Raw genomic sequence first — 27302 nt, 5'->3', positions numbered from 1 at the left:
TTTTCAGCAACAGTATTTCCAAAAACAATTCTGCACAAAATATTTGTATTTCTGGTGCCATCTAAGATTAATCTCATGGACACCATTACACTGGCAACAAGGATTGTTCCCTTGTAAACCTGCTTTGCAGTTTACCTGCCAGCTCTTAAGATGCCTCTGGAAGCCCAAGTACTGGAGGGGTTGTTGGGGGCTCTGGGGGAGCAAAGGTGCAAACTGAAATACAACAGAACTCTGTCTTAAAAATCAGTCATGTTCAGAAGTGGTACCATTTGCCTTTCTGCTACAGGTTTGACAGCAGAGCTTCTCCCACACCATACAGGATCCCAGTGTGTTTGCTGTACCCTAATTTCCCTGCTGAACACATACCTCTCCCTTTGGTATCCAGGAGTGTGGTCTAGGCTGCACCCAGGGGTGCTGGATAGCACTTTCCCACCAAAAGGCAAAGAGCACTAGCAGGCTACTTAGTTTCACAGTGTACTTCCTGGAGAAGTTCAGGACATCCAGAAAATTACCTTTGGTTCCAGAGAGGGAGCCTGCACCTCTTCTTCCTACCCCACCTAGTGAGAGCCAGAAGTACCAAAAGGGTCACCACGTCCTTGCGCAGGGGCAAGGGCTGGGTAATACAGCTCACAGCAGTAACACAGGATTTTCCCTGATTAGAAGGGCTTCCTGCTGAGAATTATACTCTGCAGAAAACAAAAAAATGTTGTAATGTTTCCTCACAACAGCATGCTCCAGTCATACTATAGACAAAGTGCTTTTAAATAAAAATGTTTTATTGCAATGTTTCATTATTTACAGTACCATTCACTTTGTCCCTGGGTGCTACCAAAGTGCAAGCCATCTGAAACAGAGAAGCTAAATGACAGTAACTTAACAGCATAACACAGCTGTGCCACAAGCTTGTACTGTCCTGCCTCTTCCCTGGTACTGAATGCAGAGAAGTTTGCTGCTCTCCCTGGTCACCTGGAAAATCTGCAGTCTTTCCAGCTGGATTTTACTTGGAATTCAGAGTTCCTAAAAAGGTGCTTTTGTACACAGCACCATCAAATTCCTACTTCAATTTTCGATGTACATACTGGCTTATTTCCAATTCTTTGTTTTGCTCATTCTCTTTGGTTAATGTATACTTTTAGTACTCTTACCTGTTTTGAGGCCAGATCTTCCTGGCTTAACTATCTTAAAGAGACAGTACTTCTAGAATTACAAAGAGTTGCTGCTATGTTCTGAATTTGGAGATGTCATCTGCTAGAGCTGCATTTAAAGCTCTTTACAGAATACACTAACTTCTATCGTGTTTCTATTTTGTATAAAAATGGGGATTCAGACACCACTAAAGCCTGTGTTTTCTAGGACAAATTACACTAGTTGTTTCAGAAATGACCTCTCAACAGAAACTTTCCTTGTGAAGAGGGGTAGCTGTAACAAATTTTATTGAAGACTTGAGAATTCCAGTGTTCTAGAGGCTAAACTCAGGTCAATGATCTTTTCAGCTTTCTAGCAAGTGTATTAGTGTGAGAAAGTACTTTGAAAGACAGTCAGACTGCATACCTACAATTTTCACTGCTGCCAGCAACTGCTTGGGTGGTGGGCAGTGAAGTTCTCTGCTCCTGTTATCTTGGTGTGTAACAGGGATTTCATTCTAAAACTTGAGATGCTTTGTGCTACACAGCTTTTGTACAGTTACCAAATGTTTAAGAAGACATTACTGAAAATAAGTTATATTAAACGGCACTCGAGTCCTCCAGAAAACTGTAGCAGGGTTGCTGGGTAAGAGTTATCAAGAGTAATTGCTGGTCTCTCTCCTCACCACCTGCCTGGTTCACAGTTCAATGATGAATCCCTGTAACAGCTGCCTCAAATGATTCTAAGATTACAGCTTCTCAAAACCAGGATGATTGCAGCTCTTGGCAGGCTTTCTCCTGTGAGTCACACATTTATTCTATGATTTCACAGGCTTTTTTTGTACCTCTATTGATAGAAAGCCACCAAAAGTTTTACAGTTGCAGAAGGTAACATTTTCACAAAGAAAATGTATGTTTTATTTCTTACATACCATACAAAACACTGTGTTCTGTCTTTCCTTGGGAATCTGGAGGAGGCAGCAGAGATCACATGCAGTCAACAACGTTGCTGGATCCCTGGCCCACGTCCCTTATCTGGCTGCTGAGGCAAGAGCACACAGCCACACCTGCCCCTGCCCTGCAGTGTGACACAGAGCCGACCAGTTCCCACCTACAGAAGATGGCAGAAATAAAAAAAAAAGAGTAAATTGCTGTCCCAAACAACTTGAAAGTACGATTTTCTGTGTGTGAAATGCAATGACAAAGCCTAGCTGCTTCCTCAGCACAAAAACGCACCCCGATAGTTTATTCTTATTATTTCTCTGGTAAATTTAGTGCCAAATCAGAAATAACCGGAAGACTGTAGATTATTATTGAATGAAGGGAAGAAGAGGGCACTGGATGAAGAGGAGGTGCTTAAATGTTTGCAAGAACAACTTAGTGGTATAAATAATGCTCCTGCATTGCTGGTCATGGTTATTAATTATTACCAGGAAACAACAGACTCATATGCAGCACAATAATTCCATTGTGTTTTCAGAGGGCAGATTTCATTGTCTTATTACACCCAATTTTAAAAAAAAAAGGAAATTACCTATTCACTATGGGATCAAATGCTTCCACTGTGTTCAGGTAGGCATTGCCGTTGTGACCTCCAACTGCAAAAATTTTCCCCATCAGTGTTGCTATGCCAACGCCTCCCCTCGGGGTTGTAAGCTCTGCTACATATTCCCATTTGTTACTGCGGGGGTCAAACCGCTCCACCGAGCTCAGTGGAGAGTTATCATCAAAGCCACCTGCAAAGAATCATCACATTATCACTTTTGAGCCAGTAGTGATATCCAGACTGGCATTTTAAAGCTATTTGCAGCATTCAGTGGGTTACTGTTCTGCTCTGTTTCTTCAGGTGGATTTTAGAAGCTCCTACAAATCCATCTAACAGCTCTCCCTTCTGTCACTGTAGAAGCATCACCAAGAGTGAAAGTTTCTTCTATTCAAGTTTCAAGGAGAGCTATTTCTTTTATTTTCTCCTTCAATTGATCTTACACCTAATTATAATGAAGGAGTTTCCCATCTGGAATAGAAAAAAAGCCAAGACCAGTAAAAGAATGGTCCTAATCTTATTCTGGCTTAAGGTAAACATTTTCTAGTGCTGTTTTCAAATTACAGCATTGCTGAATACTTTATTAGGAAAAAAAGTTCTCAAGTAAACTTCAGTGATGCATTCCCCTTCCTGGGGCAGCTGTCAAGAGGGACATTTTACTTGAAAGGTTTTAATCACTTATGATAATATACCAGTGTCCTGGTTTTGGCCAGAGTAAATTGTCTTCCTAACAGCTTGTATACTGCTGTGTTTTGGAGTTAGTATCAAAAGATAACACTGAAATTTTAGTTTTGCTAAGTAATGCTTATGCTAAATCAAGGACATTTTGGCTTGCCGTGCTCTGCCAGGTGAGGAGGTGTACAAAATGCTGAGAGGAAGCATGGCCAGGACAGCTGACCAGAAGATACTCCATAACATAGGATGTCATGGTCAGTATATAAAACCTGGGTAGGGGTGTCAGCTGAGGGGGATCCTTGCTCAGGAACTGGCTGGGCATCAGTCAGTGGGTGGGAAGCATTTGTGCTGTCACTTGTTTTGTATATTCTATTATTATCATCTTTTGTTCTATTAAAGAGTTGTTATGTTAACCCATGAGTTTCACTTTTTCTTTTCTGATTTTCCTTCCCATCACACTGGAAAAGGAGGGAGTGAGTGAGCAGCTGTGTGGTGCTTGGTTGTTGGCTGGAATTAAACCACAAGGCAGAGCTCTGCAGCTACCACTACAGCTGACCTACCTGGCAACCTCCTCCCTCAGAAAGCAGGTAAGTCCAAGGTAGAGCAGAAAAAGACAGGCCTAGGACAACAGGCTGTGGAGTAAGTGTAACCACCATGTGAAAAAGCTACTCTTGTCTATGTTCAGAATATAAGTAGAGTGCTTTAGAAGTGTGTAAACTTAAAAATAACTTTCCTAAAAGAAATCTCAAGGTTTGTGAGTGTCTAGAGGTTTTTCAATATAGACCTTTTGTCCTGAACAGTAAAGGCTTCCTGACATGTGGGTCAGCAACACTATTTCACCACTAATATGCCTTTGTTTAAGCATGTCCTGGTTGGTCTTGCTGCCCAAGAACACAAAAGTGCAAGTCAGGTCTATCTGTTCCCTAGTTGGTATTCCAAATGCCACCATTTGGCAGAAACAGCAATACAAAAAGCCACATGCCTACTCACCAACAACGTACAAGCAGCCATGGAGCTCACTGACCCCATTGCCAGCTCTTCGCTGACCCATCTCTTTCACTTCTATCCACTTATCCAGATGGGGATCGTATTTCTCCACACTGGAAAGAGATGCTACACCATCATTGCCACCCACAGCATAAACATGGCTCTGGAAAACAGTTGCAGAGAGAAAGATTATTAGTAACATATATACATTACTAAGCTTTTCATAAGCAATGTTAAAATTAGAGGAAAAAATATACAGTCCTAAATATTTAATGATTCCCAAACCAGACTTAATTATCTAACAGCTTGTAAACACTGTCTTCCAATTAAAGAAGTGAAAAAGTTAGGTAGTGTTGCAGATATTTTGAAAAGTATATATGGCAACAGGGGGATAAAAGTGCAGATGCATTCAGAACCTTTCAACACAGGAAGCTTGACAAACCAGAGTCTTCTGAATAAGACATGAAGCATCAGCCTGGTGGTGTTAGAAGGGTCCTGGTACTTGTACCCAATACCTCAAATACTGTTGAGTGCAGTTCTAATTGATACAAATATTATCCTCAGTATCACAGAATCACAGAACATCAGGGGTTGGAAGGGACCTCTGGAGATCATCAAGTCCAAGCCCCTGCCAAAGCTGGATCACACAGGAACACATCCAGGTGGGTTTGGAAAGTCTCCAGAGAAGGAGACTCCACAACCTCTCTGGGCAGCCTGGGCCAGGGCTCCCTCTCCCTCACAATCAAGAAATTTCTCACCTTTTGCACAGTTCCATAGGATTTTGATGACCAGGGATGCTCAGCCTCACCAACTGCACTGTTAAAAATCTTGTTCTGCCTTGCAAAAGCAGATGGAAAAGCAGGTTTGTTCCTCAGATGGCCCCACCTTGAGAGGAAACTGGCACTTACCACAAGGGCTACAGAGCCAACTCCTCCCCTGGGAGTGTTCATGGGGGCAACTGCACTCCATCGATCAGAGTCAATGTCATATCTTTCCACATCACTGAAGCAAGTGTTGTCATCCAGACCTCCTATTGCATAAATGGGGCCACCAAGGGAGGCAAGAGCAATTCCTCTCCTAAAGAAAACCACAGCATTGACATCTCAGTGCACAGCCTTAAGGAAAAGGAATGGGAAAGAACAAGTGATATGGTACCTGGCTGGCACCTGTTTCCAACAATGGGAAAAAAAAGTCATGAAAATGAAAAATATTTACAATACTGAAAGCCAGCAACTGTGGCCCTCTGCACGCCTGTGTCAGTCTTGCTGCTTTATCCTGAAAGTCTTTTGTGTGCTTGCAGCCTTCCATTAGAAGGGCTCTAGAGTTTTATCTTAACTTTGCCTCAGCTTTCCCATGTTTGATCCATGAGTAGGACTGATGCAACTGGAATATTTCTAGACTGCAGAAAGACAAAGCTCCTGTTTCAAAAACAAACAAACAAACAAACAAAACGGGGGGGATGGAATACTATTTTGACTGAATGTCACTTAAGGCTGAAGTCTTCTTACATGCTTGGACATATAATGTTGTCTTATTTGATTTCTCTGCCTCAGTACTGAATTTTACACCTCCTATCTTATTGAATATACTGGAGAACCAAGACCTGCTGCTTTTTACTTTGTTGGTGCAGCTGCTGCTACAGTTTGGAAATATACCATTATGGGTTGTATAGCTAGGGGTGGTGTCCTGGTTTGGGAGGGCCAGGACAGAAAAACCCTTCCTGGGCCCCACCAGCAGGTGCCAGGCTGTTGCTGTGGCAGTGAGAATGTGGAGCAGCCCATGGAAGGAGAGGATGGGTCAGGAGACCCAAATGGATCAATCACAGTGTTCCTGCCCATGGTGCTTAGTATCAAATAGATCCCAAGAGAGCCCTTTGTGGGGGCTTCTCTGGCTGGTGTGCTAGCTGGGTTGGGGCCTATTTGCTCCTCCTGTGGCTGCTCATTTCCTCTTTGGAGAAGAACACCACTCATCAAGCCAGGTTGCCTTCTGTTATCCCAAGCAGGACCAGTCTGGTTGTTCTGAGGTGTTGAGGACTCTCATTGGGACCCCAGACTTGGGGAAACCTCATGTGCTGCCAAGTCCAGTGTGGGACTTTCCTAGCTGGGAAGTAATTACCAGCTGAGCAGGGTGAGTTCCATATTTACATATTTTATACATATTTGTAACTCACTCTCACTATTAGTATTTTGTTAAACTTATCCCAGGTTTTTTCTTCCAACCTTAGTCTCTCTCCCTTACTCATGCCTTCATCTTCCCCCAGGGAGGGTAGTGGGAAAGAGCATTTTATCTAGTTACTGTCTAAACCCGTAACAGGAGGTTTAGATGGGATATTAGGAAAAACTTCTCACTGAAAGGGTGACAGGTTGTCCAGGGATGTGGTCAGTTCACCACTCCTGGAGGTACTTAAAAGCTGTGCAGATGTGGTGCTTAAGGACATGGCTTAGTCATGGACTTAGCAGTGCTAGGTTAACATTTAGATTTATCCTCTGAAAGGTTTTTCCTAACCAACTCAACTCTAAGATTCTATATTAAAAGGCAAACCTGTGCTAAATTGCAATTTTTTTTCCATTCTATTACTTTCTATCAAGCCTGTGTTAAAATATTTGTCAGATATTTTTTGCTACTGAACCTACCAATATGAGACCTACAGTCACTACTACAAAATCAGAAGTATTGTCTAGAGTGTAAGCATTAAGTTCTCCCTTTAACTAACAAGGCAGGTGATAGCACCAATTCACTGAGGACATTCTTGTCTCATTAAACAGAAGGCACATCTGCCCATGCCTGGGCAGGAGCAAGGGAGGCAGTCTTTCTACAGAGCAAACTTTGTGTCAATATCTCAGGCTTATCTTAAATTGCAGTTTTTTCTCAGCCAAGTGTCCTGACAGCACCTCCATCAATGGGAGGAGTGGAGTATCATAGCCAAAGAACAACAGCCCTTTCATTTACTGAGAAATGTCACAGACATCTGGGGCAGATGTTTGCTGAGAAGATGATGACAGGAGGGAGAAAGAGGAGCAAGAAGCAACTTGTAGAAGTTTGGACCTTCTACTTTGATTAGGTCATAGCTACAAATAGCTTTAAGACTTAGACATACTCAAGATTTTACTGCTTCTTGTTCATGATGCTTTTAGAAACAACAAGTAACAAAACAATGTAGACTTAAGGTGGTCGATTTAAATGACAGCAGAAACAAAAGATTTCAAATATGTGAGTCCAGCAGCTCCTTAAAGAATATTAAATGTCAAAAGGCAAGAAAAATCCTCAGGCTGACTTCCAGTGGTTTAATGCTTCCAGCCTGTTACGGAAAAAACATTGGCTGCTGTTGGTTTTCTGGGAATGAAGCATTTCACTGTGCATATTCTGCTGGCTGTTTATTCTCATTTATGCTTTTATGCTCATTCTTTATCTTGCTCACTCATAAAAAACACAAAAAAACCTCACAAAACCACAAAGAAACCTCCACAAAAGCCACACAGAAGCAGTTTCAAGTTCTTTATCAGGCATAACAGAAAGGCCCTAGATACCAGAATATAAGCACAGCTAGAGTAGAAAAGCTCTCAGCTACAGAAGCTACCTTCCCCCCCAACCCAAGAAAAAAAAAAAACCCAAACCCAGGCATTATAAAGTGAGAACAGGAAGCCAAAGCATAAACATAACCAAAGTTGCCAGCCAGAGCCTCTCCCTAGAGAGAGGAATTATGCAGGTTTGCATTGAAATACCAGGTGTGTGTTACACACAACTTTGTGTTTGTGCACAGATGTGATGTCTGCTGGTACCTGATGCATATTTGTGTTCGATAGCAAAATGCCAAAAAAAATAGGAGAAAAAAATACTTCTAAAAATAGCAGAGTTTGAAAACCAAAATAATGGCAGGTCAGACATGACGTTTTTCAGCATCAGCAAGAAATGATATATCACAGACTTGGACTTTCAGATGAAGGGACTCGTACCTCTTTGTGTTCATTGATGCCTTCATCATCCACTTGTTTGTGAGAGGATCAAATACTTCCATGCTTCCTAAGTGTTCATTTCCATCATGCCCACCAACTGCATAGACTTTACCTGAAACACATATACATCTTTCAATACCAAGACTCCTTGGCAACATTTCAGTTTTCATTTCTGCAGTATCTCTGCCTCTGTAGAGACAAAGAGCTCAAAGACTAAAAGTTTTCAATTTTTTTCAATGTTAGACTTTGATAAGTATGGACTTTATATTTTTATACTCTATACTGAACTAGAGATCTGTTCTAACATGGACTTCTCTATAAAGCTTGAGAGATGTAGAAAAAAAAATTCTTCCCATAACTTGAGTACTGCAGGTCAGATCAGGTTGGGACATTTGTATCAATCTCTCCAAATTTTCCATAGGGAAGAAAAGATCTCTATTCTACTGCAGCAACACAAGGGCTACCATGTACAAGGAAAAGCTGCATTACAGATGCTAAGCTGCTCTTGACTGTATGGGCCTCGTTTCTTAAGATGGGGAGATGCAAAAATTATAAAGGTAGGTTGCTCTTGGGAGAGTTGTAGTCTTAGTGATGTGCCTGTATAGATTTAGTTATGAAGGTAGCTACTCTGAGTACTAGCAAATTCTGGGTAACTGCTATGTAAGAATTAAAAATTATAAATGGATGAAAAAAATTAATTAAATCACCTATTAAGACATGAGGCTATATACAATTTATAGAATAGTTTGGGTTGAAAGGAAGCCTTAAAGGTCATTTGTTCCAGCTTCCCCTGCAGTGAGCATGGACATCTTCAACTAGATGAATTTGCTCACAGCCCTGTCCAACCTGACCATGAATGTTTCCAGGGATGGATCATCTACCTCTCTGAGAAACCTGTTCCAGTGTTTTGCCACACTCGTGAAAAGATTCCTCCTTATCTGTACCTATCTCTCTCCATTAGTTTAAAACCATTACCTCTTGTCCTACTACAACAGACCCTGCTAAGTAGTTTGTCTCCATCTTTCTTATAAGCCCCATTTAAGTCCTGAGAGACCACACTAAGGTCTCTTATCCAGGCTAAACACCACCAACTCTCAGTTTGCAGAAATGTCTTCTCTGTAAGTATACTAGATTGTTTCAGAATCAAAAAACCCTTCATGGGGAAGAAACTTTACTCAATTGAAGAGTATCTAACAATTAAAACCATTGCCAGGCAGATTTCTTTAGAAAGTACCAATTCCAGCAAAGGGAGGAAAACAAGTGCCTATTTAATAAAGTTGTTTGAATAGGATTACTGACCTCCCACAGAAATCACACCCACATGCCTTCTCCTGCTGTTCATCTCAGGGCCAAAGAACCAGTTGTTCTGACTGACAGAGTAACATTCAATGCTGCGGAATGGGTCACCAGATCCACCTCTACCACCAACACAGAACAGCACACCTGAAGATGACAGAACAGGTTTCCAGAAACCAGCAGGAAGGTGGGGGATAAAATTGTACAGCAGAGTGAGCTGAAAATTACACAGTCCAAATGTTTATTTCTCTTCAAGGGGCACAGTCATCACCCTGCCTAACTGGATGCTGGATTTTGGCCTTTGCTTGACAAACTCCTATGGCAATTAGCTATCTATGCTCTTGCAAAAGCAATGCATATTTTAAATATACTTTTAATGGTTATGCTTAGGGAGATTAAATATAACAACGTGAAAATCTGTTGTCTAATATCCATCACTCACTTTCTGATGTAGGTTAGCCAAAGAGTTTAAAAGTTAGCCTAAACTTTTGCACCAAAGGGTGTCCATTTTCTTTGGTGTAGCTTTGAGCACACTGCTTGCACATAACATACTTAACAGTTATACCTTTAATATACAGAGAGAGAATTTGGATAAATAAATAATGCTTTAAAGAAAGAAAATTACTGCTAAAGTTCCTCTAGGAAAATGCAGCACAGCATTAACTAACTACCAGAGGGATACACAGTGGCTTTCCCAACTCTGCATTAGAAGCCATTTACACAGTTGGGTCATGTTTTCTCCACACCACTCCCTAGGATAATCAGACACACATTTAATTACCAGCAGTCTGCTTCCTTGGTGTTGTGCGAATGGAGTACTCAAAGTCTGGCACTGCCCTGCTGCTCAGGTGAAGGTGGTAGTTTCTTGCTTCATCCAGCAAATCCCTACATTTTAGATTCTGCTTGACAATCTCTTCCTTTGCCACAACACCCATAAGGAAACAAATGGGCAAGAGAGGCAGCCGTACCTGACAGAGATGAAGACAGTTGGAGTAACTGCTGGGCTGAGTCCCACCATCCACAGTGACACACAAAGAACCCATGAGAGCTCCTGAGCTGCTCTTCACTAAAAACAGCACCATTCATAGTTGTCTGGGGATTTTTTTCCAGAATAACAGCAATATGAACAGTTCCTTTCAGTGACAAATATTCACTACAGACATCTGCATTTAAGCAGCAGTGGAGAACTGGCTGGGGCTGAGCAGTGAAGTGCTGCTGCCTGGACTGGACCTGGACCTGCACCTGCCCAGTGTGATACAGCAGCTGTGACTTTGTCAGGAAAGCCCATGTCAGGATAGCCTGCCAAGGGCAGGAAGAAATATCCTGATGGTGGTGAAACTTCAGAACACTACTGAAAATGTTAGACATTTCATTTATGTCTAGTAATCCTAACCAATTCAACTGCAATGCTGGAGTCAGAGGGCCATTCTTAGAATGGTTGAACTTTGGGGTGACAAGTCAAAAAGGAAACAATCAGTACAAACTAGGTGTCCATTACGGAGGTGTTGCTAATGCATTAACACCTTGCCTAGTGTGACAGTTGAGAAGGTTTCAGTCCCATTTCTTCCACAGCCCTGCTAACAGACTCATGAGGTTAGTGGTATAGTAAAAAGTCAAGGCTGGTGAATTCAGAACCTCATAATAACAAAACCCATAAGGCTGAGTGTGATGTAGATAATAACTGCCAAGAAGCCCAGTCATGTTTTCAGCTAGCCAAATGTCCAGATCAACTGATGGCTCCATATCCTCTGGCAGATAAGCCATGTTTTACAGGAAGAATACTTTTTCACTGCTTCATTCTGAACTCTGGTTTTCATAAACAGAACAAAACTGTGGAACTGAACTGCTAACACAACTGGGCATTTTAAATCTGTCCTTTTTTTTTTTTTTTTTAAATCTCAAAAGATATTTCATGTTTGTATCAAAAACCTCGTGTTAGTCTAGGTGAAACTTTTGGAAGATGCCTAATAAGCAGTTGTGATCTTTTACCAGAAAATGTGAAAAAATTATGCATGAAGACAATGACAGCTGCAAGGCAGTGGACCTCTCATTACTCACATGACTCAAGTATTAGCAATTCTGAGAAATGCAAAATAATCAAGTTGGAGTTCAGTGACAACTGAAACAGCACAGTTGATCCTACCTGCTAAGATGCACAGGACATTCTGCAGTGCCTGGCATGCTCTTCCCCAGCACAGGTTATCCATACCTGTATCAAATACTATGCTTTAAAATCCCATAACCAGCACATATGGAGCTTGAATAAGTGAAGCAGGAGGAGGTGTGATGGGTGTTTAAATGAGTTCAGCTGAGTGACCTCTTGATACCTATATGTATTTCTTTTAGAAGCAATGGACTTACATCAAGTTTAGACAATTGAACTGCAAACTCCTTTCGGATCCTACAGCTAACCAGCTGTGTTTTTCTAGTGAGCATTAAAGGGTCTAGCATATGTTTCCTAGCCTGCTAGTTGAGCTAACACATCTTGGTCTTTTGTTAATTAAATATAGGGAATGTTCTACACGTAACACATCTCTGTTACAGCTTTACTTTCTTAGTCTCGCAAAAAACCTCAATGGCTTTGCTTTCTTTTCTTAAATACAAATATTTACCAGCAAGTGCAGTGAGTGTTTCAGGCAGCAGTAGTATCAAACCAAGTGAAGTGATGGTTTTGTTTTCCAATATATCTAAATCTACATCATTTTTGTTCTAACACAGATGCACCTTTTTATTGGCTCCCCACCACTCAGCCACGAATAAATCTCTTGTTTACAGAATCTGGAGAATACAACTTCTTCCTGATTTTCAAGACATCTAACCTGCTCCCCCTGTCAACTCACAATTGAGAATACTAGATGAGGCACCAACTACTGAAAACGTTTTTTATCTTGAGCCCCATCTACGTACAAACAGTTGATTATACAGGCACCTGGTACCATCTGCCCTACCTGTGCGAGTATTTCATCCAGCCACAAAGCGTGATGCTGTGGATTGGCCAGCAGCCACTTGATGGCAGCGTTGTAAACCTGCTTTTCATTCTCAATATTCAAGTCACTAGAGGAGAGGAGTTTATGGAGGTGCTGTGGTGACACACTCACAAAGTCTTCACACTCCACCACTTCTGTGAAATGTTCACAAGCATACTGGTCAGCCATGTCCATCAAGTCAATGCGGTTGTGACTTTCTGCAAATGCCCTGACTGCCAGGCAGTTGGAGGGATGGAAGTGCAGTTTCATGTATTCACAGCATGCCTTTGCTACCAGCTCCACCTGAAGAATGCAAGCAGCATACAAGAGGGGCTGGACATTATCCACTGTCAGAGTAAGCCGAGAGGAGTAGGCAAACTTCACTAGGTCCTCCATTGCATCACCATCGAAGTCCCTGATCTCAATCAATGTCTGCTTGGCTTCAGCCATTTCTGAAAGAAACATGGCTCTGAAGTAGGGTATAACACAAGCTAGCACCAGTTTGTGGCATGAGATAAGCTTTGAACCAACCTGGAAAAAAAAAAAAAAAGAATACAAACTCCTCCAATCTTTGAATGGAATGTCAGTTTCAGCTACCAGAATATGAACAGTTATGCTGAAATAAGAACTCTGAACTTGATATGCATCGAGATACTACATTTTGCTCAAACAAATTAACTCCACTTGCCCTGTACTTCTGATATTAGATCAGTGTATCCCGAGCAGATATGAGTTGTTAACTTGTCTGCCAGAGTAGGACAAGACCATAACACAAGGAAGTAAGAGCACTGGTGCATACAACTTGCTTTTCTTTTAACAGCTGTGTCCTGTTATTTCAAATGAAACATCCTTAGGAACCTTCTAGATGCATCTTGGAAATAGTAGGAGATTGCAAGACACTTTTTAATGTATATTCAAAAACTTTAAGAGGGATAAAAACTGTAATGTGACGTTTTTAGACTACACAATTTAAAACTCTAAACTTTTGCTAATGCAGAGGAGCTGATAAAGCTGTTTATAGAAGCAAGTTTATGTAACAGGGATTATTAAAAGTTACCCATCACTTCCAAGATTTTTAGAAATTGTTTAGCCATAAGAAATATCGTATTCCCCATAAAGATGAGGTATTTTTCAAAAGTCTGCTCAGAAAGGACAAAATAATCTTTTCACTTACAAAATTCTCTAAATCTATTACATTTTTAAAAGAATATAAATATTGAAAGTAAACGAACAATACACTGCTTATTTTTGTTACAAGAATGCTTTCTTACAGCCTTTGGCATTCTGCAGTCTATGCCAACATAAAAGTATGGCCAAGTTAAGAACCAGTTTCCTTGACAGACTCAAATGACATATTCATTTTCAGATGAAGGTGTCACAGTGAACAGTTTTCATTTTTTGAAAAAAAGGAAATTAAATTATAAAGAATAATTTCGATTACTGCCCTACCCTTTTAAAAAGAGTGCATTATCAACACAACTGTAACCTGCCTGCTGACCAATAAATTGAGTACAGAAAGCAAACACCCATGACAGAGTACACAGATAAAGAAGGGAAAAAATGGATAATTCAGTGCTAGATCCCTTCAGAGGATATCATTCCTAGATCTACCAGAACATCAAACCAACAGGAGAAAGGCCCATGGCATGCATCTGCCACTCTCTGCCTTCTAACAGGGAGGTATTCATGATGTTAACAGTACAGTAGCTGAAATTCCAGATTCTAAGTCTAGAGCAGAGTTAATTATAGTATATAGTATAGTTATTATAGTACTGATGCAAAAAGATGCTACCAGATGATCTGCAACATCAGAGAAAGCTCCTAGTCTGTCCTCACCTTCAGCTATTTTTGTTCTAGTCATGATCCCACTCTGATTAAATCTCTCATTTGAATTAGTAGCTTCTCAATTTTACCCAGATCTGCTTAGTTTTAAATATCCGGAATACCCTTGGTATTTTGAAATCAGAACTCCCCTCCAGTTACTGGCTATCACAGATACACAATCATATTTTGCGAGCCAGCAGTTAAATTAATAATATTTTTGACAACAGCAATGCCAAAATTGCACACTATCAGAAATCATGCTCAAAAGCAGGAAGAAAAAAATACCGGAGCGCTACAGAAAGAAAAATCAAACCCTCCAGAAAATACTAGTTCAAGATACAATTACCAGTTAGTTGAAAATCACTGATTTAGAAAGCCTTACAGCAAGATGCACATAGGTTGCTCTATCTTCATAGATTATATTTTCCACCTGAGGACTCGAAGCTAAGTCATTCAATCTAATATAGTTTTAAATTACCAAACTGGCTCCATACAAAGAATAGAAATGAACATTAATACAAGGATAACTTAGGGAAGGTTAAACTGCACCCACAGTAAGGTGTTCTTCACAAACCAAGTTTCCCTAGCAGAAGGATATATTTTAAACTCTCTGCCTTTTTGCAAGGGGGAGTTGAAGAGGCGAGGATTAGGTCAAGAAAAGAGAAGAGAATGGTTGTTAAGAGGTCTGACATTAACCTTCTTCCCAAAAATGGCTTTTAAAATGACATACATAAAGACCTGATAATGAGCTCTCGCAAAAGTTCAGTTTCATGGCTCCCAAGCTGTCTGGAGCAGCATCAGTATTTATGTTCATTGTCCTACAAGCAATTAATACTCAACTGTGAGAAGCCATTTGCTGCTGCATCTAGATATCTGAATATCTAGAGATGTCTCAGAAGCCACAGGTATCCTATGGCTTCCCTGCCACTTCCCAAAACCACAGCCACCTCCAATGCACTCCATTCGGAGCTCTATCTTCAGACTGCTAAATATAATGGATATGTGACAGTATCACCTTCAGTGTAACATCACAGAGTTCTCCAGCTTCAAAGAAGTGAAGAAGGGAGCAATGAAAATCCTTCCAAGCCTCATTTGCTTCAAATACAAAGCTGTCATCTTCACCGTTGCTGGTGGCAGACCGAGGCTGCTGCTGCTGCCGCCTTTTTCCCTTTATCAGATGTTGTTTTGCCTGCTCTGGAACCATTGATTCTGAAGCCATTGGCTGTTTCTTCTTTCACTGTATGAATATTCAAAAACTTCTGCCACGACACAATCTTGCCCATCAGGAGTGAAGTCCTAAAATGCAGTTAAAATTCTGCTTATCTTCCTGTTTAAACACAAACAAACAAACAAAACAAAACAAAAAAACCCAAAAACCCACACCACACAAGAAAGCAGATGCAACATTATATACTGCTAGTATCTAACACTTTGACTACATTATAAATACTACCTGTAATCTTAATTGGGGAAGGTGTAGAAAGGGAAAAAAAAGAGACTCACAGTCAAGAATCCTATTCAAGTTCCTTTAGGAAAAGCCACTGTTCATGAACTTCTTGCCCACACTTCTTGAAAAAAGACATGAAAAAGGATGTGTCTTCCAACATTCCTCCTCTCATTGCTGTGGATGACAAAGAAACAGAAAAGACATGGTCCACAGACAGCTGTGCTTCTTTGGTCCCACCCCCTCATGGGTGTTTTACATACACTCATTACTCAGCTTTCCCAGGTCTCTTGAAAAGCTGAAGCAATCCTTAAGTGTTTTGTGTACTCATGCAAATGTAGGCAAAATATAAAAAGTTGTTACAGAACTAGAGAACAAGAATTTACACTTACAGAAAAAATCTTGGAATGAAAATTTCCTTTTAGCAACCTTACTAGTCCAACACATTGATATTTAAAGCATGACAATAAGTGTTATGAAAAAGTTTGCTCTTGCTTGCTTTTCTTTGAGACTGTTTACCCAGCTTAGCTGAAGATATTTAAGGTGTCTAAGATATATACAGCTTGGCCAAAAGGAATCTTAGCTGTACTGACATCATAGGTTTCTAAGAGCTGAAAGGCTCACCTTCTTGATTTGGGGAAAAAAAGGTTAAGCAGTAGAGAAAAAATTTTCCAGTTCAGTAGCCTGTTTTAAAGGTTTACAAAGCCTGTTTTCAAGTTTTCTGTCTAATTTATTATGCATTCAGGGTTCATTGTATGCTAAGAATTGATGATTTGGATGAGGCCTTGTGCAACCTGGGCTGGGTTGCAACCCCTGCCCATGCAGGGGTTAAATCTTGATCATCTTTAAGGTCCCTTTCTACGATTACTGCAGTTTAGTGACTTCTGCTCATGGGCTCTAGTGCTGGAGGGAGTACGGAAGTAGCAAAAAAAATCTTCTACAATAAAACTGTAAGTCTTGTGTCTGGAAGCAGAACTGATTTTCTCCTGGAATATTTTTAAAGTGTCCATGCCTCTTACTAAATTTACACATCCTCATGCATTGGTACCCAGAGAAAGAGCAGGAGTGACTTGAGGTGATGGTGCTAATATCTGCAGTAGTCAGCACAGGGCTGCTGTCAGATGTCCTCAGATTATTCACTAATGGTGCTATAAACAAGGTCAGTATTCTTCCTTTAAACAATATCTAAGAGAAAGCTCTTACTTGTTCCAAACCTACAAACTAGCTTGAAGGTATTACAGATCACATGATATATAGCATGTAGCAAGGACTACCATTTTCTGCTGAAAACTTCTATTATTTGACAATTTATTTGACAAATTTTGGGGTTTTTTGGGGGTTTTTTTTGGTTTTTTTTTTTGTTTGTTTGTTTGTTTGTTTGTTTTGGTTTTTTTTTTTTTTTTGTAGTTCATTACAAGGAAAAATCTTGCTATTTTGATTCTTGACTTATAAGCTCAAATTAATCCTCCACTCCTGGTACTCACCACCTTTGCTTGCTTTAACATGTCCTTCAGTGAAGCTGCAATTACCATTGACATGAAGCTATGAAGTGACAGAAGTGAACATATAAGCAAGAGGAAAAAGAGAGGCTGAACTGCTGTACTAGGGTCTTGAAAAGCATCATTATTCATTCAGAGGTAAGATACATCTTCAGCCTGCACTTATAGGGAACTCTTTCTTATTTTAGTCCTTAACTGATACTCTCACTTCACTGCTCCCAAGCCACTCATACCTAGCAGTAGTTTCACAGCCAAGCAGAACCACTGCTTTCAGACAGAACTGCCACTGACCACTAGACAACAGTTCACAGCTCCAGAGTCATAAGGTTTTTCCATGTGGACATATGCTACATCTGTTGTCATGCTTTAACTGCAACTGCACGTGTAATTTCCAAAACAATTCTGTACCTCACTATAGGAGAGGTTGATGGTGAATGTTTTACCTGTTCTGGGTAAGCCACTGTAAACAGCAATAGAAAACCCATGAGTCTTGAGATAAATAAGTTATCTTTTTCAAGATAAGTATAATTTTTAAGATTTTTAAAAATTAAGTATTATTAAATACTGTTTTAAATAAAGTGATCAGTAACCCAAAAGTAAAACCCAAAAACCCCACTAATCTGTATCTGATGTTTATATCACATGAAGGTCTTAGAGATGCTGAGGTCTCATTTGTAAGAAGAGATGTTGAGTGGATATTTGGATATGTACACACTTGCAAGGAACAAACCAGAAATCACACGAGAGGAGACTAAGGCCATTGCTCAAGTACACAGCCATACATAGAACAGTCACATGTACAAGGGAACATGTATGTATGGCAACAACAAATAAGTGTACGGGAACATGTGAGCAAGTCAGTTACTGCTCCTCAGGTAAAAAAAAGTTTCTGCAATGTGTTAGAAAGTAAAATGTTTGCTGTAACATTAGGAAATATTCAGATAGAAAGTCTAACACACTTCTGTTCCATTTTGATGAGACTCTGTGACAGATAATATCTTAAATAAGATCTTTCTTCTTTCCCCAATAAAAGAGCATCTTTCTATGATGCTTCTCAATCATATAAATCTTTTTAGATACCTATCCACAAACCCTCTATTTGTCTGAATTATAGGTTTTCAGCAAATCATCACCTCCTGTGGAAAGTATCGGCTGTAGCTGATAAAGCTAACTTTGAAGGAGGTCCAGGTCACTGTATTGTATCCAGTTGGCTGTTAATTGGATCTGGCTTGAGAAATTATATTGCCTATTTGAATGAAATATGAAGGGATTTTCACAGTTGGATTTAAGAGAAGTCAAGAGCAAGAGCCTACCATACTTAACTGCTATAAAGAGCTTGTCTCTATCAAAATAGTGCATTACTCCAGGTAAATACAAAGAGAACAAATATTACTGACATAAAACCACAGTATTAAGATTATTTTACTGAAGTGTGGGATACAAACTATCATTACCCAGAAGGAGAGAGCAGATGTTTCATTTGCAGAAAATACTGGTTTGCACTGATCTGAATGTTTAGTTCTAGACCTTTACTGCTGTCAGATTTTAAACAGAAGGGTTTTTCTGAGAAAACTCAGAAATGAGTTTTAGTAGTACTTGAATCAACTCTGGAAAGCTGAAGGTCACGCAGAAGTCCTGAAGGTCAGGATATTTCAACCCCAAACCTACTCCTCCTTCCAGCTCAAAGTGGAATGGTAGATATTTTCGTCACTGCACAATCTTAAAGGGATAGCATATGAGAAGAACAAGAATCTGAAGCTGTATGTAACATCTTTAATTATAAAGAAGTTCACTAGTTTAAGGACCACTAACTAGAAGGATTAATCAACTAGAAGGATTAATGCTTAGTGTGCATGATGCTTTGTTAATTATGTACCAAGGATATATAAATTGAGTGAGAAGAGCGATTTACAGATCTGCTCCCTAAATCAACAGTAATGCAACAGTAAGATCCAACTGCTTGAGGTTAGTTTAGTACTGCAGACTGGTTAGTACTGGTTAGTTTAGTCCTGCAGACTTACACAAAGACACAAAACTTTCCTCTCTAGAACAAAATACTGTCATGGCCGTTCAAAACCTCAGTAACATGAGCTTCCTTTTCATCTTAGCAATTAAGTCTTCCAGCCTTCGTACAGTCTAGTATTTTTTACTACAGTAAGCATCTAAGTGACCATCAAAGAAAGTGACTAAGGAAACTAAAGAAGTGCCTCATTCCTAACATCTGTTCTTGCAGACAACTGCTTGACACTTTCAATGAAAGAGTAAATGTATGACTGAAAAAACTACATATTTATAGCTTGTAACTGCTTGCTGAGAGCAGCTCAGCAATTTTCTTATTCAAGTTAAATACTTAGAAAATTTAGAAATACTGATGATGTCTGCTGTTCCCAGAGTAGAGCTGGGAGCAGAGTTGGGAATTTGGACCTCAGTGCTAGTCCTCAGGTGAGGGACTAAAGATCCCCTCCTAGTTATTCCTCACCATCAAACTTAGAAAAAGCAAGAAGGAATGGGAGGTCAGCACACAAGCACAACATCTTGGTTTTGCTGCAATGCAGATAGCAGTAAAATTCTAAAGTCAAGTGATTTTAGTAAAGTGATTAAGTCAAGATAGGCTGAGGGAGATGGGGTTGTTCAGGAGAAGGCTTCAGGAGACTAAATAGTGACCTTACAGTATCTGAAGGGGCTGTGTGCAAGGGCCTGAAACGATGGGATGCGGGGCAATGTTTTTTGAATTAGAGAAGAACAGATTTAGATTGGATGTTAGGAAAAAGATCTTTACCATGAAGACAGTGAAACAATGGCAGAGGTTGCCCAGGAGGTGGTTGAGGCCTCATCCCTGGAGATATTCAAAGTGAGGCTTGAGGAGGCTCTGAGCAACCTGATCTAGTTGACAGTGTCCCTGCTTATTGCAGGGGGGCTGGGCTAGGTAAGTTTTAGAGGTTCCCTCCAACCCAAATTATTCTGTGATTCTGATTCAGCCATTCTAACTAAATCTGAAACTGAATTAAGTGTACAATTCCTCAAGTCACATAGGATATTTACTATAAGTTATAAAATACCTAAAATGACTTTGAAGCAAAAAGAAGTGGAAGACATTAGTGGCAAGACAAGAATGAACACTTTTCCTGGCACGAAATTAAAGCCCAAGAATCCTGGCTGAGAAGCCAAACTAGATGTAGGAGCATATGGTCTCCTCCCCCACTCGGGTACCATGCCAGACAGTGCCCCAGAAAGAGAGGATCACCTTCCACTGACACAAGGGAGGAAGACTTTTCAGTGATACCAAACACAACCAAAACCAGGACTCCCACTACCACTACAGCAACACAGAGTCCAGATGAGAGGCGTTATGATACCCATGAATCCAATAGTTATTCTGAGCAGTGGTACTGAATTTGAAGAAAAGCAGTTCAGAAGACATCAAGACACAGGTCAGGTGAAGTTTTCCTAACAATCCTGTTACCCATCTACAAGATGAACATAAATTACATCATCTGTGTGGAGGACAGCAGTTAACCTCACTATGAAAACAAAAGGGCCTGTTCACTGAAGGAGACCAGAAATTTGCCTTCTGTAAATGCAAAGTGTGTAGCCCTTTGAGCTGTGATGTTCTGCAGGTGACTTGAGTACAGGCTGAATGCCTATAAGTATGTACAAGTCTGCACATGTGCCTGTGTAAAACTAACTTGTCTAATACAGAGCCTGACAATTCTGTGCAGGTAATTACATGGTGGTGTCATCGGTGCTGCTGACCACAAGACCAGATAAGGATATGCATTGACAGTATCTTCTCCAGTTTATTTTAGCTAACAGAAAGTCTAGCTGCTGTCCTATGTTATCCTAACAAAACCTGAACGTTTGCAAGGAAGGCAGCTGGCAGAGCTTAGTAAAAGACAAGAGGGAATAGAGTGGAAAGAGCAGGAGGCAGCTGCCCAGCAAACTGCAGCCAAGCAGCAGCTTTGGCAGGGACTGTACCAAGCAGCTTTACCATATTCAGTCTGGTTCCATCTGCATCACCAATGAGGAACATGAGGAAAAAAGTGATATGCAAAAGCAGTGCAGAAAAAACCTCAGTGCTATCCCCTTCTGCACCAGTTCTGTCAAAGGAGTTAGGGAAACCCATGCAAAACTGTACAAATGCCTATGCTAATTAAGTCAAATCAGACAAGGTTGGAAAACATGGGAAAATTCAAGTTATACACTGTTACAAGCCTAAGCCCACTGTAATTTTCCTCAGAAAGTTAATGAACAGCAAAAAAAATCAGAAACCATGCATTAGGTGGTTTAGCTTCTTTATAGAATCATCATCACAGAATGGTTTGGGTTGGAAGGGACCTTAAGATCATCTAGTTCTAAATCCCCTCTAAATACTCACACTAGAACACATTGCTCAAGGCCTTCAACACTGCTAGGGAGAGGGCAGCCCCAACTTCCTTGGGCAACCTGGGCCAGTGTCTTTGCACCAGTGAAGAATTTCTTCCTCATGTCTAATCTAAATCTCTCCTCTTCCAGTTTAATGTCATTAACCCTTGTCCTATCACTACACACCCTTATAAATAGTCCCTCCCCAGCTTTCCTGTAGCCCCCCTCCAGGTACTGGAAAGCTACCATGCCTCCCTGGAGCTTCCTTTTCTCCAGACTGAACAACCCCAACTCTCCCAGACCGTCCTCATAGGAGAGCTACTTCAGCTCTTTTATCATATTTGTGGCTCTCCCCTGGACATGTTCCAGGACCTCCATGTCCTTCCTGTGTTGGGGCTCCAGAACTGTACACACAACTCCAGGTGGGGTCTCATGAGACTGGAGGAAAAGCATCACCTCCATTGACCCACTGGCCATGCTTCTTTTGATACAGTTGGCTTTCTGGGCTGCAAGCTCACATTGCTGGCTCATGTTGAGTTTTGCATTTATAAACAGATCCAAGTCCTTCTCCTCAAGGCTGCTCTGAATCCATTCACTGCCCTGCCTGCACTTGTCTAGGGACTGCCCTAACCCTAATGTGGGGCCCTGCACTTGGCCTTGTTGAACTTCATGAAGTTGGTACGGGCCCACCTCTCAAACCTGTCAAGGTCCCTCTGGATGGCATCCCTTCCCTTCAGCCTGTCAACCACACCCCAGTTTGGTAGTATCAGCAAACATCACTGAGGGTGCACTCAATTCTACTGTCCATGTCTCCAACAAAGATGTTGAACAGCACCAGTCTCCATAATGACCCTTGAGTAACTCCCCTTTTCACTGGTCTCAATTTGGACATCAAGCTGTTAGCCACTGCCCTTTAAGTGTGACCAGCCAGCTAATTCCTTATCCATCGACTGATCAATCCATTGAATCCCTACCTTTTTAATTTAGAGATCAGGATGTTGGGCAGGACAGTGTCATTGCTTTGCACACGTCCAGGTAGTTGACATCAGTTGCTCTCCCTTTGTCCTCCTTTAAAGCCACAAGGCTTCCTTTTGTAGAAATCCACTAAACAGACAACACGAATATAATATTTATAGATCATTTCAGTACTTCAAAAGTTCTTTGTAGAAAAGATCATGTGTTTCATTTTTTTTTCTTACTTGTCACTCAGGTAGTTCAGAAAACAGTGAAGTGGGTACAAGTGGCACCATCTTTCATCTGCTTCTATAACCAAGGCCCCATCAGTGCTGTAAACATACACACAGTGAATGAGAACTACTTGGAAAAAGGCAACAGAAAAAGTGTTTTGTTTATCACGTTCAGATAAAATCGTATTTTGGAAATAATTCTGCCTGGCAATCCCTTAGTCCCACTTTCAGAAGGCTGTTTCTCTTTTTCCTTTGATCCAATATATGAATATGCTCAACAAAATTCTACTGAGGTTTAATCTCAGTTTTGATCAAACACCAGAAACACCATCTTCTGGGTTTTAGGAGGGCTCTGCAGAGGGACCTGGACAGACTGGAGAGCTGGGCTGATTCCAACAGGATGAGGTTCAACAAGGCCAAGTGCCGGGTCCTGCACGTTGGCCACAACAACCCATGGGGAGCTCCAGGCTGGGGACAGAGTGGTTGGAGAGCAGCCAGACAGAGAGGGACCTGGGAGCCTGGATTGACAGGAAGCTGAACATGAGCCAGCAGTGTGCCCAGGTAGCCAAGAAGGCCAATGGCATCCTGGCCTGTATCAGGAACAGCGTGGCCAGCAGGTCCAAGGAAGTGATTCTGCTCCTGTACTCAGTGCTGGTGAGGCCACACCTCGAATACTGTGTCCAGTTCTGGGCCCCACAGTTTAGGAAGGATATTGAGGTCCTGGAGCAGGCCCAAAGGAGGGCAACCAAGCTGGTGAAGGGACTCGAACACAGATCCTATGAGGAGAGGCTGAGGGAGCTGGGGCTGTTCAGCCTGGAGAAGAGGAGGCTCAGGGGAGACCTCATCACTCTCTACAACTACCTGAAAGGAGGTTGGAGCCAAGGGGGGGTTGGTCTCTTTTCCCAGGCAACTCTCAGCAAGACATGAGGGCACGGTCTTAAGTTGTGCTGGGGGAGGTTTAGGTTGGACATCAGAAAGAATTTCTTTACCAAGAGGGTGATCAAGCATTGGAATGGGCTGCCCAGGGAAGTAGTGGATTCTCCGTGTCTGGAGACATTTAAAAAGCGACTCGATATGGCACTCAGTGCCATGGTCTAGTAACTGCAGCAGTAGTGGATCAAGGGTTGGACTTGATGAACTCTGAGGTCCCTTCCAACCCAGCCAATTCTATGATTCTATGAACAAAGAGCATTGGAATTTCCTCTGATGGTTAACAATTCTACGATTATGGGATGACAGGTTGATAATTTTGAAGAATCAAAACCAAATAAACAACCTCATCTGCATGATGCACTTATGCTTGATTTCCTCTTGCTCCAGAATGACCACTAAAACCCATCAGAGGCCCCAGAACAGTGAAGGAGGACTCTGCTTTGCAGCTACAGGTGTCCTTAGGAAGTGATGTATTTATGCAAGGTAGCCTTGGGTGTATCCAAAAAGTAAAAAACAAACAAAAAAACCCACTGCAAAACAGTGAAATCTTGGGAGCATAATCTGAAAGATATAAAAATTTTAACTGGTACTTTGTATTTCTAGGACTTGATTAAAAGTAACAGTAATTTAAAGACTGTCCACAACACGTGTTTAGTGCAGCCCTATGTGGAAGTAGGGAGAGCAAAATAATTTCTACGTCATTTGCCAGCTGCCCTTTAACCTGGACATGTAAGTCAAGGTATGGTACCCAATAAAGCATCCCAAAGCTATAGACAAACACCATTTCCCATACACCCACCAAGCTCATTCTCTCAGAGCTTTCTGCCTTAGCTGACAACCATTCTCTTTTCTGGAGCCTCTACTCCACTACACTCCACTCTACTGCTACACTCATAAGTCAAACAGTTCAAACCATAAAGCAGTATCACTTCCTTTTGACCAAGAGCTGTAAATCTCCTTCAAAATCTGCTGGACATCAGGAGGGGGCAGAGATTATAGGAGATAAAATAACTCAATAGGCTGTAACAATCAATGCAGGAAATTATTATTACAAAATCCACTTGGTGAAGCCTGGTAAGGAAGAACTAAGATGCTGGCTAGCATGGTGCTATGCTGCCTTCCCTAAGATTACTGGCACTAATTACACAATTATTGTGCTCTTTTGTGACCACACTGATTAAAACTGCTATCACACAGAAATGGCTGACTAAGAAACTGAATGTCGTAGCTATTGACGTCTCAGTAAGAATTTATAAAGAAACCAGGTCATAAGTACATGGCTAATAACATGCTGCACAGGAACAATCTTGGTGTGTTGCGAAGCTGACACACTTCTTACATAGCACAAGAACTCACACAGAAATTCTAATAGAAGAATCAGCCCAAGCGAACTGAAAAACCTCAGGCCAAATTTCTTCACAACGGTGACATAACCTTTTGCAGCTTAACCTCCATTACAAGCAATCACAGTCATCCGTGCACACCTGCTGTTGTTTTAGCTTGTTAACATTTGCTGAGCTATTTTACCTGCTATAAAATATCTCTCTGTAGTCACACTGGTGCAAACTGTTTCTCCAGTATACTGCCAGAGGCCTTTGCAACAGGCACAGAAAACCAGCAGACTTTTACAGCTTTTACTGCTGCAGATAACACAGGCAAAGGAAGAAGCACAGCTCTATGAACTAGGAGGCTCTATTTTCAGAACTAACTGCCTCCACACTCCTTAGGGTCAGAGCTTGATTAAATGGTGCTTCCCAGCAGCCAGTAAGCAAGGGGCTTGAGTGGAGAGGGGAAGGTGGAACCTCTCAAAGCAGGAAGGAAACTCAAGCAGGCAATATTGCTTGTGGAGTTATGGCATCTGAAATTCTCATTCAAGACAGGCAGAGAGGCTAGGAACTCCTAAGGCTCTGCCCAGTATCAACAGGGAATGTCTTGCTGTTTTTTAACACCAGAAATACTTTTCTTTAACCCCAAACCAAGTGGTGTTGTTACCCATTTCAAGATGTCAATAGTAAGCTGACCGGGATACTTATTTTTTGGGCTGTGGACTCCACAGTAGTAATCATATGCAGCACCTTGAAGCGTGACAACTCCCAGCTCAGTTTATTTGTGTGGTTTTGTCTCTGTCCTGGAATCCTGTGTCAACAGAAGAGCTCTGAGAGTGCAGGACTCCACAGGTGCCTCCCAAAGCCCCCTGTGCTGAGGAGAGGCTGGCCCAGGCACCTTCGCGTGGTCTTGCAAGGGGCGAACTGCAGCCCTAGGCGATTTGCACCCATTCTAGGTTAATTTACAAGAAGCCCACGCTCAGTTGGGCTCTCTGGAGCGGCGATAACCGTTTCCATCGGCAAGGGGGGCAGGCCCGAGACCCTGTCCTGCTCCACGGCCAAAAGAGCCCCACAGGAGGGGGGTCCGGGCCGCCCACCTCCGGCTGGGAGTGGGCAGGCGGAGGTCTGGGATAGGAAAGCTGCAAGGACGAGGGAAAAAAACACCATCCCGGCCGCCCGCGCCAAACCGAGCAGCACCGATTCCCGCCGCACCTGAGGGGAGCGAGTTACATAAAGACAGGGGCAGCCCACCATGGCGGCGCCGAGCCCTGCGGGCGGGCGGTCAGGCGGACAGGCAGCGAGGGGCGACGGGGGAAGAGTCCCGGAGTGGGGCGCAGCCCTCCTGGTGCGGAGAGGAGAGAAAGGGGGCCGGCGCAGGCCGGCTGGGACGAGAGACCCAGTTCCCTCCCGCTGCTAACCCCGCTCACCTGCGCCGCCGCGGAGAGCCGCTCCCGGCTGAGGGCCGAGAGAGGGGGAGGTGCGCCCGCGGGAGGCAGGGCGGGGGCCGGGGCGCATGCGCCCAGCCCGGGAGGGCGGTGGTTGGGCTGCGTTCCGCTGAGTGCTGGGCCCGGCGGGGCGAGACGAGCGTCGCGGGGAGACCTGCTCCAGGCTCTGGGCTTTCCTGCTCCTTTCAGCTCGGGCCTGTGGCGTTGCGAAAATCCAGCAGGCCTCGCTTCCTCCCCCATCCCGACTCCCGTTAGGAGAAGGAAGGGTTTGGTCCCTTCCTGAGCTGATGAAGCATTTTTCACTTCTCTTACTTTTTAGAGGAACCATGCTGGGTGTTTGTGAGCAATGGCTCAACGTCCAAATGGCGATGTGTGACGAGTGGTGCTCCTCAAAGTTCACTGCTGGGACCGGTGCTGCTTAACATCTTTGTCAGTGGCACGGAGTGCTGAGGAGTGCACCCTCAGCAAGTTTGCTGATGACACCAAAGTGTATGGTGAAGTCACCAGGCTGGAGGGGAGGGATGCCATCCAGAGGGACCTGGACAGGCTGGAGAGGTGGGGTTGTGCAAACTGCATAAAGATCAACAAGGCCGAGTGCAAGGTTCTGCACCTTGTCTGTCAGGACATTCCCATGCATCAGTACGGGTTGGGAGGAGAAAGGACTGGGGGCACTCCTGAGGACAAGGACTTGGGGGTGGGGGGGTGGAGCAGAAGCACATGAGCCACCAATGTGCACCTG

General features: G+C 42.3%; 1 protein-coding gene across 6 annotated transcripts; it reads right to left on the bottom strand.

The window, feature by feature from the left end:
* Positions 1 to 758: 758 nt before the first annotated feature.
* Positions 759 to 26974, bottom strand: KLHL8 (kelch like family member 8). 6 transcript variants are annotated; one of them, XM_030450679.1, is made up of 11 exons: positions 26546 to 26625; positions 15872 to 15989; positions 15384 to 15664; positions 12527 to 13075; positions 10360 to 10546; positions 9582 to 9725; positions 8283 to 8394; positions 5088 to 5406; positions 4333 to 4492; positions 2659 to 2860; positions 759 to 2235 (listed from the first exon to the last, which is right to left on the bottom strand). In XM_030450679.1, the coding sequence occupies exons 3-11, from the start codon at positions 15585 to 15587 to the stop codon at positions 2112 to 2114; spliced, it is 2001 nt and encodes a 666-aa protein (XP_030306539.1). In that variant the 5' UTR covers positions 15588 to 15664; positions 15872 to 15989; positions 26546 to 26625; the 3' UTR covers positions 759 to 2111. The 6 variants fall into 6 exon arrangements, with proteins under 6 accessions (XP_030306539.1, XP_030306542.1, XP_030306540.1 ...); XM_030450682.1 differs by having other exon boundaries at positions 5238 to 5406; XM_030450680.1 differs by lacking the exon at positions 26546 to 26625 and adding an exon at positions 26370 to 26535.
* Positions 26975 to 27302: the final 328 nt, after the last annotated feature.

The sequence above is a fragment of the Calypte anna genome, chromosome 4B (genome assembly GCF_003957555.1).
Source record: "Calypte anna isolate BGI_N300 chromosome 4B, bCalAnn1_v1.p, whole genome shotgun sequence".
Classification (NCBI taxonomy): Eukaryota; Metazoa; Chordata; class Aves; order Apodiformes; family Trochilidae; genus Calypte; species Calypte anna.
The sequence above is the reverse complement of the archived record's forward strand: the minus strand, read 5'-3'. Positions and strand labels throughout refer to the sequence as shown.